Consider the following 19,798-nt stretch of genomic DNA (forward strand, 5'->3'; position numbering starts at 1 on the left):
GCTATCATAAAAATGATGTAAATTCAGAGTTCACTCTGGTTATGAAGCTATTTAGATTCATAATTTAAACCAGTACTATCTCTTTTTTTAGAATAAAACTTCCTTTTGACAATCATAGATGAATGCTACAGGAAATCTTCAACAAATGTATTCAAAATTAAGGCATGGCACAAAGTCAGCATAAATTATACAAAGATAAACTGTAGGCATAGGTTAGCCTAAACACGTACGTAATAAAGAAAATTTGATTTTCATACTTCTTCAACTGATGTCACATTCCATTTTAATCAAGTTTTATATCAAAAGGACAGTAAGGATACCACATAGCCCATTTTTAAATCAAGGTATTTTCTGGAGTTTGTTTCTGTCAGAGAGACTCTTGTAAGTCTATTAAAACAGAAAAGAGCCAAATCTGCTATTCATTATTCTTCATACAAAGGCAGTGCTTCAGCAATGGGTGCTGCATCAAAATGTATCTGTGCTTCATTAGGATAAAAGAATAAGCAGCCCAGAAAGCAGCGAGCAGACCTCAGTGAAATAAGTAAGCAGATAAGTAATCTCTGGAAATAGCAATAGTCACCCAGACTTTTTGTAGCAGATTTCAAACCCCAGATAATGGGTCCCATTCAGGATTAGGGATGAGGTTTTCTTTTATCAAACTCTGGACCCAGAGCTTATGATCTTGTTTAAAAAATTCCACCAATGTCCCATTTAGGTAAGTGAGTTATATACAATTTAAACCTCTAGACTCCTGGATTTTACCTAATCAAAGATAAACTGTAAAAGTGACCATCAAGCCTGAGGTTCTGACACACGAGGGCTGGACTTTTTCAGTCTCCTGTGCAAAGGATTCCATCCCTGTGCCCAGCTGTGTTGTGTTCCTGATGGGACACAGCACATCCATGTCACTCCTCAAACCCCACTGATGAACACTAACAGGGCTCATTGCTGATGGCTGCACAAGGAACCCCTCCCAGGCTGGAGAAGGCAATAAATTATGCAAGATATAAAGCACAGGGAAGATCAGAACAGAATTTGAAGTAGATGCAAAGGATGACTTAGGCCTGTGTAGGATACTTCATCTTTCTTGTCATCAGCATTAGGACTTTACCGTATCAACAATTAAAGTGCAGGCTTTCAATAATGCTTGAAATACATTTCCAGAAAAGGAGAAAACAATTGGTATTGATGTTTGTTTTACTTCTTCAAGAAACATTAAAAAAATCTGTGGTTTGTCCAAAAAATAATACTAAAACCAATATATACTGAAGTGAATATCCAGGATACAGGAATTGGGTAAATCAGAATTATGAATAACCTTATTATGGAGGTAGTCAGCTCTGATTAGTTCAGTAAAATGAAAATTTAAAAAATATTAAATGCCACCAAACATACATCCTCCACTACTACTATTACTGGCTTATGCACTTCTATTTTATAAGTAGAAGACACTTAAGAGATATTTCAGCTTTTTATTTATCTGACATTTTACTCAGGGGAAAGCAACCTTTATAGTGAGGAAATCTGTTCCTCAGGAGTGATGGTTCAGCTTTTAATAAGTTGTCAGTGACAGGTCCCTTGTGGCCAGTTGAGCCCACAACTACAGACATCCATGAAAACAAACACTTCCTGAAATGCAAGTGGACAAGAGAACAGAGCAGACATCCACCCTACTTATAGCAGATGTTTTCCTTTAAAAAATAGAAAAAAATAAATCAGCAGCGCATTTTCAATCTGTGCAATCAATCTCACATGAAGTCCAAGTCACAGTTTAGCACATTCAACAGATTTAAGATTGTGCTGTGCTGGTTTGTCCACCTGGTGTTTCATTTATTAGCAAGGGACAAGAGAAAGGGGATTACATAAACCCAAATATGTTTAAAAAATACAAGTAGGGACTGATCACACTACCAAATATGGCACAGGTTTAAACACTTATGGAGTGGTTTTGGGGTGTCCAGTGTTTATCAGGTGTGCTGCAGACTTTGCAGGATGTTGGTCTGCACACGTCTGTTCCACTGCTCCCTGAGGCACATGGGACCATCCCAGGCTGCTGGGGAATAATGCAAGCAGCAGCATTCCTATCAACAGCTCCTGTCCTAGAACACAGGAATGTCCTGCAGACCGGGACCAAACCCTTCAGAGGACCACATGAACCACAGGATCACAGAATCATAGCACAGTTTGGGTGGGAAGGGACTAAAGCTCATCTCATTCCACCCTTGCCATGGGCAGGGACGCGTTCCACTGTCCCAGGCTGCTCCAAGCCCTGTCCAACCTGGCCTTGGACACCTCCAGGGATCCAGGAGCAGCCACAGCTTCTCTGGGAACCTGTGCCAGGTCTCAGCACCCTTACAGGGAAGAACTTCTTCCTAATATCCAACCTAAACCTGCTCTCTGTCAGTTTAAAGCCATTCCTCATTGTCCTGTCACTTCATGCCGGTTTAAAATGTCCTTGAAGGGCTGAAAAAACACTAATGCCAAGCATTTACACAAATGCACCATCAAGACTGAAACTGGCTCTCTCACTAGCAACATCACTGCTGAACTGGTATCTCTTAGCCTCAGTGCACATTGCAAAAATCCTATGAAATTTTCTTCTCAAAAAGGTAATTCTGAATAATGACTATTCCTTATGATGTCAGAAGAGACACACAGAAGTTTCAGGGCTGTAAAAACACTTAAATCCCCCGGTATTTTATGGGAATTCCAATAAACTGCCAGAGAGCACCATCATTCAGCACAGTTACTCAGAAGACACTGCCTCTGTGCAGCATATTCTACAAAAATGAAGAATTAGCTTTTTTTTCCAGACCCCTTGCTCACCTTCAGCCATCCTGCACAAAACTCTTCTCTCAAGAGAAGGGACCCAAGGACAGGACTCAGGTTGGGCACAGACCCTGTGCCCAGGATCCTGTGCTCCCACAGACCATAAGGAAGATGCTGATGGTGAACACATCACCTCTCCAATGCAGCACAGAGAGAAAGAAACCTCTGCTGATTCACTGGAGGCAGAGAAAAAACTGTGATTAAAAGAACGCAGTTTCTAAACTAAATTTCAAGTTTTCATCTCCATGTTCCTAACAGGCTTTCTCTTGGCGGGGGCTGCAGCAGCTGTGATATTCCTGATGGAACCAGAGCAAACAGGAAAGCACCTACAGCTGGGACACAAAACCCACAATTCCTCCCTACACCTTCCTGCCTGCCCAAAGCCAGCCTGCACACCATTTCAGCTTTCTTGCTTTTTTTCTCTTATCGTCACTATAAGACAGACAAGGGAAGCCATTTAGAAAGATCGGGCAGGTAGATTTTAGAGGTTAGTGATTCCAAACAGAATAGAATAGAAAGACAGGCCAAGGGTTCCTGTACACCTGGTGACCTCAGGCAGGAAAGCAGCAGCTCCCTGAGCAGAACCACGAGGGAGCCCCTGCAGGGCTGGGCCACGGCTCTCAAGAGAGCAATGAAGCAACCAGTGTCACCCCTCTGTGTCACTTGATGTGCTGGTCCTGTGTGCGTGGTGAGGATGTCAAGAGAGAAGCACTTCTGTCCCACAAAATGTCCTCTGCTACGACTCTGAGTTCTTGGTTGGTTCTGCACATCTGACCTTAACCATGGTGCAGGGAACATGTGTGTGCATTCCAATCAATCATATCCTTTTAACGAGTTAATTGTGAAATATATGCTTCTTGCATTTCTTATAAGGGGTAGAACAGATGGCAAAAGCTCAAACTAATGTATTCATAAAATTAACTGACGCTGCAGGTGGTGTTTCTCCATAGAAGGTGGTGAGTTGGGAACTTGTTATTTTATTGTTATAATAATGCTGCATGACAATGATATTTCTAGGAAAGCAAATGTGATGGCCACAGAGATCTCTCTTGAATTCATTATGGTCACTATCACAATGAAGTCCAATTACAGGAGGCAGAAAGGAATACACTGTTGGAATACATTGAGTGCAGTGTGAATTTACGGACAAGGAGGAGGAAAATTATTTACAAATTTATACAGTTGAAGTAATGTGATCTTTTTGCCCCCTAAAGAGTGCAAAAGGCTTATCTTCAATGAGTATTCAAAATAGCTCTTTCCATGCCTCTGACCTGTTTAGCCAGTGCTTTGTCAAAACAACCTGAAATCTGTTCCATAATAGAAATACATACTTTCCTTAAATTTTCATGTATTCTTATTTAAAATATACTGAGCTTTTAATGCACACAATCAAATATAGATACATATTGTTCAGTCCATTGAGAGACACAAAAGCAAATATATAACCCAACACATGATAATCGGTTCTCCTCTAGGCATTTCTTTGCTTTTATTTGAGTCCAACCACTGGCTTCAGAAGGCTTATTCCAGATTTTACACCAAACGAATGGAAAATCTGGCCAACTGTTTATCTTCCTCCTTTAGTTTTATTTTACTGCAAACAGCAAGAGAAACACTGAATACTGTACACAAATGTCAAGAAACTACAGCCAGGAATTTCAGAGGGCTCTGGATAATAGCTTCCCTGGAGAACTCAGACTAAAGGAGTTATGTTTTGTAGTGTAACATTTCATTAAGATCTACTGCATATTTATGTATGGCAAATAACTCACAATCACTTGCTTTCTTCTAGTGAAATGGCTACACACAAATCAACCATTATTTCCTTCATTCATTAGTTTATTCATTAGTTTAACTTGACAGGTATGTTTAATTTTTCCTATGGCTGAATGGCAGGAGCTACAAATATACTCTGCAGAGCCAGCTGTGATGGTTTAAAAAATTACATAGGAACATTTTAATATTTTGTGTAGGTGAATGCAAAAATACCTCTCAATGTAGAGAGCAAGTTCAGCTTTTTCCAAAACCTGAATGTGCAACTGAGATGTTTAATTTTTGTAAAAGTCCCATGGATTGATGCTAATAGTAGATGCAATCAGAAAAAGTAACAGAATTTTCCAGGAAAAGCCATTTAACAAATAAGGAGCTGAAACTAATAGGTACAACAATATTTTACAGTACTCACAGAGCTCTGATTTTCCACACTGCAGAGGTAATTTAACCACTAGGAAAATAAATATGTACTGACTTGCAGAAGTGTTAAACGTTACACATGTGCTGATGTATTTCTGTATTTTTAAACCCACAAATCTAAATGCTTCATTTCTTCCTCCACAAGAACCTTTAGGGCTATCAAGGAGGACATTACCCACAATTTGCTAAGTGGTCCCAGGATGCGGGGAGAGCCTCTTGCAGGTGCAGTGATAGGAGCTATATCTCAGGTGAGGCTGAGGAGCATGCAGACAGAAATGCTGTGAGCCTGTATTATCACGACACATGAACCTGTCAACTTTTTTTTTTTTTCTTCCTGAATCCCAGTTGTACAGAATCTTACAGCCAAAGCCTATGAAAGATAAAAAGCAGGAGCTGAATATGGATGGAACTGAATTCCAGTGAATCAAGAACAAGAAGCTGCAGCAACCCTTGATGGAAAAAGCAGTGCCTGTGCTGTTCTGTGTGGCTCTAGCTCTGAGTGGTGTTCCCACACGGTGGCTGCTTGCTCAGGGTGGCTTCACCTCTGCCCTGCTGCCCTGGCATTCTTCCCTGCATCCACACAGCACACGGATTTCTGTTTTCCATGCCTTGGCTGGGAGAGGTTTGTAGGGTCATTGAATGGTTTGGGGTGGAAAGGATCACAAATATTGTCTTGTTGCACCCCCTGCCATGGGCAGGGACACCTTCCACAATCCCAGGATGCTCCAAGCCCTGTCCAACTTGGCCTGGAACACCTCCAGGGATCCAGGGACAGCCTGCAGAGCTGCAGGGCCTGCCCAGGGAGGATTTTCTTCCTAACACCAAGCTCTGTATATCCCTGTACTATACTGAGGGCTGCCCTCAGTGAGGTGGGCTGAGCAACTGCAGGAATGCCTCAGCAGAGGAACACTCCCCTGCATGCCAAGATGTGATAGGAGCAGGGGAAACGTGCAGAAATCCAAGAAGCAGCTCTATATATTTTTATGATGGAAGGCCATGGCTGACAGCGCTGAGTTAGCCCAAAGCTGAATAAGACCCAAACCCATATACTGTAATTCTTGAAATAAATGTGCTTACTTGGGGCTAGATTCCTGCAAGAAACATTTCCTGTTCTCTGAGTAATAAGTAACAGAAATTGAATACAGGTGTGCTCTGCAGGCTGGCCCTCTCTTGCCCTCTCCTGTTCAGCTCTTAGGGCCACTGAGCAGAGTTCATGCATCTACTCCACAACGTGTTCAAAGTGTCAGTTTATGCCAAATTCCCAAATAAATTCACTACTGGTAATGGACATTATGTGCTAGTGAAACTTTCTAAAAGCTGTATAATTATTTCTACATTTCAGTTAGAAATAGACCCATTAATTTATTTGTGTGCAGATTCTTTGATTTTTGTACTCAAACAGCAGAAAACACTTAATATGAAAATAATTTATACACTGAAACTTCCCCCACTTAGGAGTTTGAAAAACTCCAGCCTCTGCTTTGGCTTTGTCTTGTGCAAAAACACTGGTCTCCCTGACATTTAAAATTCTTTACCACAGCCCTAATCCAAGCCCATTTTCCAGGGCTCACTGTTCTGCTAAGAGAAAGATAAAAGACAGAAATCTTCTATCATTTAAAAAGAAAGACAGTGAAAAACATCTTGGATCAATGCTTTTTATAACATTACCCCCCCACACCCCTATAATTTCAACAATTTAAATTTTTTTTTTTCCTGTATCAAGCCAGCTCTGCAGCCCTGGTGCTTGAGGGACACCACCAAAAACTCTCTTTGCTTCACATATGCAGCAAATTCTTGTTCTTGATTCACTGTTCTTGATTCACTTTGCCTTTGGAGGAAGATTTTTTTTACACCAGTCTGCTCCAGCTGGAGACAACCTGTGACTCTGTGTCCCTCACTGCCATGGCCGTGCTGGGACAGGGTAATTCTCACAGGGTTTCCAAATGGCACCCACTGTAATCTATACTGAGCCCTCAGGCTGCGTGTTTCAGAGCTGGTGTCCAAAAGGAATTTATGCCCTGGCTCAGTCTATTGCATCAACTCTGCATTTTGTCCTGAGGGAAGCTTTCCAAGCTGCTGTTAGAGACAGCATTAATCTGGAGACTTCCATCTGGTCTAGCACTTGCTGTGTCCCTATTATAATATCTCCAGAGTTTTTTTGGTTTTTTTTTTTTTTTTTTGCTATGACATTGGGACACTTTTGGAAGAACCTGGAAGAATGTGAGGCCATGTTAAAGGTCAAGCCATGAAAATAGAGGCCATTGCATGTCAGCCTTTCCCTATACAAATTCTAAATCTAAATTGGAAAGGGCTGGGGAGTATGTGACAATTTGTAGCTTTATTTCTTGTACCCAAAATTCTCCAAACATGCTTTATAAAGCGGAAGAACACTGAGATAGCACAAGAAATCTGCAAAGTGATAACCATAGAAACAGCCCACCCTGCTGCTGTGCCATCAGCACCTTTGTGTCACAGTCACCAGCAGCTGCTGGCACCCCGAGGCACAGGCTCATTCTCCTGCTCAGGCAGTGAACGCCCCTGCTCACTGCCATGGTCACTGCTGGGACCCAGAAGGGAGAGACCTGGCTGCCAAACACAGGCTGAAAATGGGAATCAGCATGTTTGAGCTCACTGCTTAAAGAGCTTTAACTGTTAACTCGGTGCAGCTTGCATCACACCCTTAGAGCTTCTGCTGGAGAAATTTTAATGTATTTCCAGCAGCAGGTTGGCTCAAGACTGTGCCATGGTTTTCTCAGCAAGTCTCAGGCCACTCATCTGTGTCTGGAAGCAACAGTGCTATGGACCACCCTGGGCACAGGATTTGTACATTTCTTACCAAGAAAGAACGTCTAGATGTGAGTGAAAAGTCTGCTTCTCCTGCTATTGATCTAACTAATCAGTACTTATGGCTCACAACAGCAATCTGTTAGAGTACCAAGCTTTGTGCTCCTGCTGAGCTGGAGGCTGGACTGGAGGAACACTCCAAACAAGAATTATTTTATGACTCTGTGATAACTTCAGTGCTCACGGAAGTCAGAAACTGTAGCTACAGGGAAGTACTTCTGATACTGTGTCTTCTACAACAAAACTCAAAAAAACTTAAAAACTTAGTTACTGCCTAACTAACAGATACAAGTTTTTGTTAAAGCTTGAAATCCCAACATTTATACAGTTCCTGTAAGCACTCCAGCCAGTCACCCCTTGGTACCAGCTCATGGAAAGGAGAAACCCTGGATCCTTCTGCACTGAGAGTGGGTGCATAAATCAAAACACCTGTTCTGGTTGTGACAGCTTGTCAGAGGTGACCCAAACTCTGAATGCAAACTGTTATTTGAGATGAAGTCAGACAACAACAGTGAATTACAGCTGAGAAAGGTTGATTTTCTGAAACAAAATACCATCCATTGTTCCTATAAGATCACACAATACAAGTACAACTCATGATGACATGATAAAAGGGAAGGGACCCATCAGGATCACCAAGTCCAACTCCTGGTCCTTCTCAGGCTGTCCGAGAGATCACATCAGTGCCTGAGAGCATTTCACTGGGGCAAGATCTGAAAATAGCACGGCTGTGTTGCAAGACTGTTTGTAGAAGAGGGCTTCTTTTCAGATCTCCTTTAGCTGTTCCTTCCACTCAATTTTAAAAAATCCACACCGTTTATGCAGTGCTTCCAATATTTAACACAGTGGAGATCAGTTTTCAGCTACTGGTGTGGTAACACAGTGCTAACTCTAATGGCTCTGAAATGCTTCTGAGAGCGGCTGCAGGTTGTCCCAGGAAATCCCGAGCCTGCCAAGCCGGGAGCTGTTGTTTCCTTGCTCAGTTCACCCCGTGCTGACTCCAACAAAGCCAAGGGTGGGTTACAGTGTGAGTGTGCAGAAAAAGGGGTTTGTGAGAGCCTCCAGCAGCTCTGGAAACACAGAGCTCAAAGTCTTTGCACACATTTCAGGCTACCTTACAGCAAAAGGCTAGGACAATCTGGCTCCATTAGCACAAAAACCACAGCCCTGTTTTCTCTCTTAAAAGGCTTTTATAAATTATTTTAATTTAAATACATGCTGTGAAAGCTTGTGCAGTTTTCATTTTCTGATATTTGTGCTCAGCCACTGTGCCTGAGTGCCACAGTACGTAATATTTACTTTTGACAGAAGTGATGGGACAGAAAACTTCAACTAAGCAGAACATTTCAACTCCATCCCCAAACTCTACCAGTAATCTTCCCTATGCACATCTTGCTCTAGGACAGTCCTGCAGGAAGGGGTGAAGTCTTTGAGTCTGTTCTTTTTCCTCAGCTCAAAACCTCCCCAGGTGTGTTCACAGGCATGAGGACCAAAGCAACCCTGACAAAAACCTCCAGGGTCCCTTTGGTGCTGCACGGAGCTGCACACAAGGTACTCAAACTGAGAGTAACAACCAGATGTAACAAGAGGAGAAAGGTTTTCACCACAAATATTAATGAAGTTGTCACTTACAAGTTCTTCACATCAATGATTCCTCGAAAGGCCTTTCTAGGGATTCCTTTTATCTGGTTTTCGCTCAGATCTCTGAAAAGGAGAACAGAAAAAAAATTACATTGTGTTAACAAAGAGAACACATTTCTCAAATCTGCATCAGCTAATGGAACCTCCACGTGCTTGGAAAAGTAGATGTTGCTGGATTTGTTACACCACATGGTGTTTTCAATTTTGTTTCTTTCCTCTAGAGGTCTATGGAATGAGCTGAAATGACTCTCCAACCAAAATCACCAGAATTCCTCATACAAATGACAGAACTTCGAGCAAACATCACTCAAATGTGATGGTGATGCTGGCACAATGCCATGATTCATTGTCAGAGTACCTGCAGCCAAATCTCATGCCTTGGAGTCACAACCCTGTGGTGTAAATGTAATTTTCTCAGCATGCTTCTATTTGTTTACAGACTGCAAAAATATTTGGTTACTCCTGCTCCGATTACAACTTCTTATTTGAAGTTAATATTCAGGAAAAACATGACAATCATTCTCTTGTGAGCCTTTTAAATTTACACTGAAAAGATCTTAATCTACTGCATTAAAATCCCACTGCACTATGTATCAGTTGGAAAAACTGAATTTTTAACCTTGTTTAAAAACCAACAACCAAAAAACCTCAACAATCAACACAATTCAAAAAGTCTTTCTAGTACTTAATGCACGTTAAAAATTGTTTGATCTGCATTGTGAGTGCAGGTAACATTTTCCTGTTTCCCAGCCTGCATTTGAGTGCTTTTCCCCTTGATGAACTATAAATAGTTCCAGGTTCACAGCCCTCCAGCAGTGCAGTGGAGGTAGGAAGGAGAGCATCAGGAATGGGTGGGAAATGGACATGAAACCAGAAAGCTGGGATGTTTTCATGCTGAGGAAAAACAGCATTTACCCTGATTTCCTGTGGGTGCCCCATCAGCACAGAAAAGGGGGGGAGGTTTCAGTCTGGTTTAAAGGACAAAGGGTGGGGCAAGACAGGAATGGAAGAAGAAAAGAGGAAGGCAGAGGAGTGGGAGAGAAAAATGTAAGAAAGAACCAAATAGAGGAGAGGGAAGGCTCAGTGATGACAAAAGGACAAATAAAGGTGAGCCTGCAGAGAGCTGCACAGTGCATTGTTTGGGGTGAGTGTCTCCAAGGCTCTGCCCCATTTCCAGAAAGAAACTCTGGCTCTGTAATGACGATGAGGAGCGGCTGGCAGCCCTCTCTACTCACCCACAGACACCCTTTTCTGTAAGTACGTTTAGTGTTCAGCAAGCTCCTTTGTAGCCTCCACCAAATTGGTTTTATCAAATGAGAGGCCAGAAATCAGAGCCTGTCACAAAAGCCCACACTGACACTGTGGGTCAAGACGTGTCACGCAGGGCTTTCTTCTGCTTTCCATCAGGCAGATAAGAAAAAAAGGGGACTATGTCCTTGTCACGAGACTAATTCAATTTATACCAGTCATGCAGTCTACACCAAATTCTCAGAGTAGCCACAATTGTCCATTCAGAAGAGCGCAAACAAAAATGTGCTGCTGGATACAAGTCTCTTTTTCGAGTCAGATTAAAATTCTTTGTGACCTTCACAATTTGTTTAACACTGATCCACACTCTGACCCTGCCTTCACCTTCCCTTTATTTTGCTGGCAACAAAATATTAGTTCTTTAAAGACAGACCTTCAACCCAGACAAATGATCAGGGAACTCGGACAGAGAAGAGACAAAGTACAGGGTATTTCAGACCCAGGAGGAGGAAGTCTTAAGCTGTCACTTTGGTGTGGCACTGAGGCACAGCAGAGCTGTGGTAAAAGTGTGACAAAATGGCTTAGCAAGGCAAAAATTAGTAAGATCTGAAAGGAAGACACAGGCAAAGCAGAACAAAATGGGCTTGAAAAAGTGGAATTGTGTGGTCAAATAAAACCATGCTTAATCCACCATCTCAAGTTGCATTTGTCTGGTATTTTATTGTGCATTTCAAGTCATGTGTAAAAGTAAATCAGGTTTTTAAGCAATATTTCATAACACTGTTGTGTTCTGCAAGGGCTAACTTATATATCTGATCTCTGCTTTTGTCTTTATGCTCAACTTTTAACCTGCAGCCAGGCAAAACCAAGGGACTGCAGGAAGTTAATCTGTTTTCTATGAAAACCTTCTTGTAAAAAACCTTTCTATGAAAACCTTCTTTTTATTCTCTATAAGGCTCTCTTTTCTAGCTAACAAACCTGCCTCTTTCAATATCCTGGATCGTGGACTGATTCCATAAATCTCTCCAGTGGGCTGAAGAACTGACAGCCTGCATGGCATTAGTGACATGGAAGAAAATTCACCAATGTTTCTTTTTCTGTAACTGCTTTCTCGCAATTATAATCATCCTGTTTTGAGATGGTCAAGAGGAGTTTTTCTCTGCTTCCTGACATTGTGCCAGAGTTTTGTTAAGCACATTTAATAAGCATGCAAACTTCCAGCAGGCTCAGCCTGTGCACTTCACAAAATTTGCTCTGAGGTAGCAGAAGGCTTTAACAAGAAACTTGTCTGCTGAGTTTATCCTAAAGTTCCAGTTTTTTATTCCCTGCTTCTCATGGCAGACATAATGGGAAGCTTACTGAAATAGTGTGCAAAATAAATATTAGTTATTAATATTACCCGTAGAAAACCAGATAAATTAATGTGAGGCCAAAACAAAAAAAAAAAAACTAAAAAGCAGATGGAAAAATATGGCAGTAATCAAGAAAAATAAACAGCAAACCTGAAAAGGAAAAAAAAAAGGTGATGATTACTAATAGATTTCCTATTTCTTAGACAGAAGTTTCAAGCCCCCTATTTCTGTAATGGAAGTCAAGTCCAGTGCCTGGGGGGAGCATGAAGTATCCTAAAGGGGAAATCCAAAAAATTCCAGACTTAGGGAAAATCAGACTTCCCAAAACCTTCACCCTAAGAGGCAGTTAGACAGCTGATATCACTTGACCTGAGGACAAACCAGAACGTGCCAGTCCATCAGCAGCACCCTCCTTGCAAGAGTCCCTCTTGTGCTGGGAGAAAGCGCCCAACAGAACCAGAACATGCCCATCTGCATCCTGGTCAAACAGATGTGTTGAGCTAAGCAAACATTTCTAGATTCAGTTGTCCTTCCTGCTTTGATAAATGCAGGCAGGTTCTGTGCAGTTTCACAGCTTTGCAGCAGGGCACAGAGCACACCCAGCCTGCAGCCGGCCCCAGCCTGGTGCACTGCAGTGGTGGGGACAGCCCAGACAGGCAGCAGAACACTCATCCAACAGCTTCCACAGCAAACAACCCCCAGAGGAAACAGCATCCTCCTCTCTGAGCTGGGGGAACGGAGCCACAGAGATGTTAAAGAGCTTGGATTGGCACTTGCACAGAGGAGAAGGCAGGAGCTGACAAACCCAGCAGCTGTGGCTCACAGCACATGTCAGCCCAACCCAGACTCCTGCAAGAGTTGGCACAAGCCAACACCTTTCTTAGATTTTATTTGAATTTGGCTAAAATGCTTTGGACACAGATGAACTCCCTCTGCAAGTCTAATATTGTTTTCTTGATCTTCCAATGTGAATTGTAAGTGCCTCACTGATAAAAGGATTGGAAAAGGAAAAAAAACCCATCCAAAAGTGCTGACGTTTCCTAAGTGCCTCTGCAGTCTTTGCTGTAGTGCTGGTTTTAGCTTCTGCTCTAACGCTGCCTATTGCATCCTAAGTGGAAATTCAACATTCTAACAGAGCAACAGAATACATTAAGACTCTTTTATTATTATTATTTTGCCAGGAAGAGAACATAAATCACTTAATTGGAGAGCAGACCTTATGAACATCTACAGAATGAATCTTCATTTGAACTACAGATCTAAAACATTAAACCAACTACTTAAATACAACTTGCAAAATTACACAGGTATTGAAAATAACATATATTATATGAAAACCAAAAAATCAGCAGTGATGGCATTGTGCTTAGGTTTTCTTTCTTTTCAAACAACAAAAAAACCCAAAAAAACCAAAAAAAACCCAAAAAAACCCAAAAAACAAAAACAAAACCCACCCTTTGAGTATTTACCAGTTATTTTCTCAACCTTTTTTAACACACAGATTTGTAAATTTAAAAAGACTATTTTTTTGCAACTGCCTGAAAACCAGCTTGATTAAGAAGTATTTAATGTGGTTGAACACTAATCTTTAATTATTTCCCCCACTCAAATGGGCTGGGAGATCACCATACAGTGTTATCCAATAAAGAACTCAGCTTGCCTTTAATGTCTAAAGACTTTAATGCAAAGACTTAAAGAGCAAGTCACCCAGAGCAAATTCTGCACAGCCAAACCTGTATCTTCCCCAGCATTTCATTGTATGTTGATTCCATAGCAAAACTGCAAACTCACAGAGTTAACCATTAACACATGTACTTAAAATGCAGGAAGAATCCAACCTAACAAAGCTGATTCCTTTCTTCAGAAGCATTTCAGCTTATCCACAATTCATCTGCATCTTGGACTAAGTCAGGGGAGCTCACACAGCTCTCTGCAGCAGCTGGTACAAAACCATAAGACAAACACTGGTTTCTTTGACTGGATATGGGACTTGAGTGCAAAATAAAACTGCTTCCTATCCTCTATTCTTGCCAGAATAATACTGGAAAGTTAATATTGTTCACCTGCTCTGCAAAACAGAACTAATGAAAGACACTACTCCTGATTTTATAAAAAGGGCCAGCTGCCAGCAATGCCAAGAAATTAGCACTTTGCCCATCAGCTTTGCTCTGGCTACAGAATGTGCAGCTGAGAGAAATGATAATTAATTCATCCCTGTTGGTAGCCTGTTTACAGTCTTTTAAAAACTAGGATTCCTGGCTTTAAAACATTTCAGTCCAATGCACTGATTAAAATTAAATAAAATAAAATCTTCCTGAGGTTTTTGTGCATTTTTAAAGTGTAATTCTTCAGTCTAAATTTTCTTTACAACTGGGCTAAAACTAGGATGAACTACTTCACTAAAGGTCACATACTTAACACAATCTGGTCACTGCAATTTGTCTCATTAGAATTAGTTTTAATTTGTACAACATGTTACACATAAACTCTATCCTGCAACGTTTTACTGAATTAAATAAAACAATTAAGGAGTTAAAGAGCAACAGATGGGGAAAATTAGAGAGTATAATCCAAAAATAATAGGTATCTCTAAGTAACATGTAATAAAAGATAAGCAAGTCAATAAAGCGAGGAATTATACAAGTCAGCTTTGTCATAGAACAAAATTGAGGGAAGAGAATTCCTACACTCAGACAGGGCAGGGGGACCAATGCTATCTACAGGAAAAGTCTGCAAGAGAAAATGAGGTAGGAAAGACCTAGAAAATCAGGGGGGAAAATGAGTTTAATTATATCTGTAAAAATTCCAGCACAGAATATTATGCATTTCATTTCCAGCAAGGAACAAAGGATTTTCCCTGCTCCACCAAAATTCTATGGCAGCTTTTAAACTTTTTTTTTAATTAAAACTAATATTTAGCATTTCAACAACTAAATATTATTCTTACCTAGGAGATAGTGTCCTAGTATTTCCAAAACTGTTAAGGATTAGAGTTTTTCCTGTTCTACAGATAGATTAAAAAATAACTGAGTTAACTATTAAGGACAATTTAGAAACTTTGAGTCTCATAAATAAGGAAGTTGAATTCAAGTTATTTATCATCTTCCAGGTGGGAAATGCATTGCTCAAATCAGGTCCCTCCAACAGTAATTAGAACAAGCTGTGGCAAGTGTGACACTCATCAGCACCTCAGTGCCCTCAGTGCAGGAATGGCTTCTCCCTCTCAGCAGGGTCAGTGTAAAAATGGTATTTACTGTAAAGCAGCACTTGTAGCTCTGTCTGAAGGAAAAATGAAAAGTGTTGTTGCTGATGGGCTACAAGGCAAGAGCTTAACAACAGCAGTGTTGTAAAGCATTACTCTGTGGAAACTTGGCATCATTGCTGATTTTCTAAAAGGAAAAAAAAATTCCTTTCTCCCACTAGTGCACGAAGAGTAAAGAGGGTGACAAGCATCTGAGCTCTGCAAAACAGAACGGGTCCTGCAGATGCTGTGCGCCCTCAACAAGGTGACTGTGTTTTACTAAATACAATACAGCTGGCTCTCAGGTCCTGCTCTGGGAGGCTGTGGGCGAAACACAGGTTTGGTTTGGTTTTGTTTGTTTTGAGGAGGGAATTTGGCTCCAAAATTCCAATTAAAGCAGTGCTCAGTGCTTTCACACAGTCACGCACTGCTGCACAAGCATTGCTGCTAAGTCTCCAGAAGATAAACACCATGATTTCTGTGTTGATGCAGTTGCACTGTGAAGTGATAGATGTTAACTCTGTACTTGTAGGGTTCAGCACTTGCCCAAAGCCCCATGCAGCCCCATAACCCCAGTCACACACACCTTTGGGGAGAGCAGCACACTGAGCAGAACCAGAGCCTCTAGATTTGGGAGGAGTGCTCACTAAGGAGTCAGAGGAAAAAGATCTCAGCAGAAGATTATTTTATCATCATCTTTTCCACCTTCTCCAAGGACAATTCAAAAACCATCTGTAAATAGAGATCTTTCAAGGGATCCAAGCTCATGGAGTTGTGCAGTTTCGTGACTTCTCTCCTGATATAACCACAGGGATCACACAGCACATGCTGAAGTCTTTTTAAATGTTTAAAAGAACATAGAATATTCATTTGAGATTACTTAATTCTTCATTAGAGGTTTTTAAAATTCTTGGTTGCTTAAAAAAACAAACAAAAAACACCCCAAACAACCAAACCCCACCTTGCTTCACTGAGACACAGTGCAACAGTTGTCTGTTGCACCCAACAAATTGAAAGAAAACTGTCAGAATATCTCTGAGAAGATGAGTAAATATTTTTATATAATTTAAAATAAACTGTAAAACTAATCAATGCTAATGTCCAATCAAAGGCAACATTTGTCTTTATGACTTGTACAGTTCTCCCTCCCTCCTCCTGCCATTTCCAAAAAGCTCTGAAAATAGTGATCAGACAGCATTTGGGAGACTCTTATTTTAAAACCACCCATCCTGAGACTGATGGTGAGCTTTCATTTTAGAAAGCAGCATCTGTTTTGTCTTTTGGAACATACACACGAAAGTAAAATCTTTCCTCAAAGTATTTACACTCAATTTTGGAAATGTCAGGGAGCAGGAACTGGTAAGTAACAGCCAGCGGACTCAGAGGAAACTCCTGAAGAGGAGCAGCCCACTACAAACAGGATAGGGCTCTGACTAATGCATGACAAGAAGATGTCTTTGTTAGCAGCATTTAATGTAGGGTTTTAGTGCTTTAGAACATGTATCAATATAATTAATCCTTCCTTGATCGAGGTGAAAAAGGAACACAAAGAGAGGCAGCATGGGACTCCAGGTGCTCCAGAGAGGGCGGGAAGAGACAGGAAAACCCTTCCCAATCAGTGTCCCAGATCAGGAATTCCACCCTGTGCCATCCATCCGCTGAACCTTCCCGTGTGGGCAGGGTGTTCTGCCAGCAGAGATGCCTCTGGCACCACTGGAGACAGATCCATCTTGACAGGAAAACCTTTCCTCTGGAATTCTCCTGCACCACTGGGCCTCTGACAAAACAAAGGCTCCCAGGGCAATGATGCTCCCACACCAGCCAGTGCTCCAACTGCATTGGAAGTGAGATTAGAAGACAGAAGCACTCATGTGATGTAGTGAGGACACCACACACCTCAGACAGGGGGAACTGAAGCCCTGACATCAGAAGAAAGGAATGATTCTCCCCATCATTTTCTATTTTTGTCAATATTTTCTTGCTGCTAAACCAATGTGAATTCAAAAGCTCTCTCACTGCTTATCAATTTTAATACTTTCTAAAATAGAAATGCAGCTATATGGAGGTACCTTTATTTTAAGGTAATTTTAAAAAGCACTGGTTTTATACTGTTGACCTGTTTGGGGGTTTATACTTTTGTCTGTTGAACTGTACTGGAAAGAAATCCTACGGGTTTGCAAATTCTAAACATCACTAGGCAATATCACCCTCCTCTGATCTCCCCACAGAAACAGGAGCCTCCACAGCCCTGCCTGACTTCTAAACAAAAAGATATTTGCAGTTCATTGGTCATATATTTTTTAAATTATGATGAGATTTTATTTTAGAAGATAAACATGTGAAATCATAAAGAATAAAACATGCACTGTCTTTGGATAACTGATCAGCATCTGGAGCAAGACTCTCTTTTGACTGATCTGCCTTAACCTTGTTAATGATGAATATTTTGATACTAATTTTTTTTTCACTTTACTAATATATTAAAAGAAAAAATCCACTGCCAGTTAATGTTTTTTGTGTACCTAATAATCACACTGTACACTGAAAACAGTAATCACAATAGTATTTATTTAATTCAGGCTGTGATCCTGTACTTCAGCTAAGAAAATAAGATTTTCCTAGGATTAAGTAGCAATTACATGTGTAAAGATCTAGGATTTGTTTTTTTACCAAGTTCTCCTGAAAAAGGCCAATTATACAATTTGTTTGTATGATCACTGCAGATATTCCTGTGGCTATATAAAAAGTAATAAAAATTATAGAGAATCCACGGGTAGTAAAACCAACTCGAATTTCCATTCATTCCAGTGAGGTAGAAATGAGTTGCAAAGTATTTGAATGCACTGCAGTGAGAAAAACAGCATTGTTTATGGCTCAGCCCCAGTTATCAGAGGGCCTTTATTCTGTTCTGTGGTAAAAAGTGCACCTGTGCAAGAGGGGCACACTGGTACTAGAGCTGTAATCAAAGTTTTAAAAATAAATTATAATATTGGACCAGCAGTATCTACCCTGCTGATATTCAGCAGACTGCAGAAACAGATAGGAAGCCCAAGACAAAAGACAGAGGAGTTGCATGCACCTTTTCCTTTTTTTCTAATATTTTAGCTTGTCTTTTTCTCCTACAGCTTCACCTTTATGTATCTTCCCTGCTATGGATTGTTTAGCCCTGGGAGTCCCAGTGAAACACTGCAGATGTAAGGAGATCCACTTCAGGCTGGTTTGTAGCCATAATTCATTTTTCTGTGTGGATGTGACATCTAGATTTATTAGACCAAGATGTAATACCACAAAGTGGCTCTCTTGAGTGGGGATATTCATGCACGTGTTGAAGTAACAGCAGCTCTCTGTTTTTTGGGAGGATCCACAAACCCAGCAGCTCTTCAGGTCACCCTGACCATTACAGCTGCATGACACCAACCCTTACAAACCTCACTCTCCTGCTTTATCCACACCAAAAAAAAAAGGTTCACTGGAACATAACCAATAATTTCTTCTTTTCAATGACTGTTCACGTAGGTTGAGCACCTTCAGAATCCCACTCCATGCACAGGGAGTTTATCATTCAATGAGGCCATGCTTTAGAAAAAGGCATTTAAATGGAATGTAGGTGTTTTAAGTAGAGAAAATAAAACTCAAGTATACTAGTAGAATAAACATGCTAACATGACACAAATCGAAACCAAAATTAGCTTTCAGCTAAAGTGCACATAAAGTGGTGAATTCCTCCAAAAGAGAAATTAAACTCACAATCATTCTGCTCAACTTACTAAGGGTTTTGAGTGTTTCAGTAAAACAACTACCAAAGACCTAAACCTTTACTGGAAACAGCTAAATTCAAGACAATTCACAAGAATTAACAGTGTTCGTAGGACTTCATTGCCACTTTCAAACCACTCTGGCCTGAACAAGTTACAAGCTGAATTAATTTCCTTGAATCCACCCAGATTCTACTTTGAAAACAGACTCATTTTTTAATCCTCAAACACACAAAAATACTTAAAGGAAGACCTGGCTGTGCAGCTCTCAAAGGTGTTTGTGGTGTTTTTTGAGCTTTATTCCCGAAGCTGACGAGGGAACAAGGGCACTCCTCTGATTCATCAGCAGCTGCTTCCTTACAGAGCCCACACGAGTTCATTTGCATAAAGCCACTTCCAGAAATGAACTTGGCTTTCCTCTGACTCCCTGTCAAGCACTGCTGAATTTCAGATTGACAATGTCAGCACACAAAATTGAATTAAATGTAAAAGAGCTGACCAGGGAAGAGGGAGGAGTGGCTCCTTGCACAATGACTCCAATGTGTCCATGCTTTGCTGTTTCATTGTTGAGGCACTCTCAAATCAAAGAACATCAAATTCCAGCATGATTTGATTTCATCACTGCTGGGAATGATGATGACTTTCTCCAAAGTCCAACAGAGGTTATGTGAGGAGAAAATATGCCCAACAGTAAA

At 40.9% G+C, this 19,798-nt stretch overlaps 1 protein-coding gene across 2 annotated transcripts in view; it reads right to left on the bottom strand.

Moving 5' to 3' along the window:
- The window catches only part of SLIT3 (slit guidance ligand 3), a 471,830-nt gene that overhangs the window by 225,870 nt on the left and 226,162 nt on the right, over window positions 1–19,798 (bottom strand). For both annotated transcript variants that reach the window (XM_041397819.1, XM_041397817.1), the window contains exon 6: window positions 9,499–9,570. In XM_041397819.1, coding sequence (XP_041253753.1) covers window positions 9,499–9,570 — 72 coding nt within the window. The remainder of the gene's footprint in view (window positions 1–9,498; window positions 9,571–19,798) is intronic.

The sequence above is a fragment of the Onychostruthus taczanowskii genome, unplaced genomic scaffold (genome assembly GCF_017590055.1).
Source record: "Onychostruthus taczanowskii isolate IOZ18803 unplaced genomic scaffold, ASM1759005v1 scaffold14, whole genome shotgun sequence".
Lineage (NCBI taxonomy): Eukaryota > Metazoa > Chordata > Aves > Passeriformes > Passeridae > Onychostruthus > Onychostruthus taczanowskii.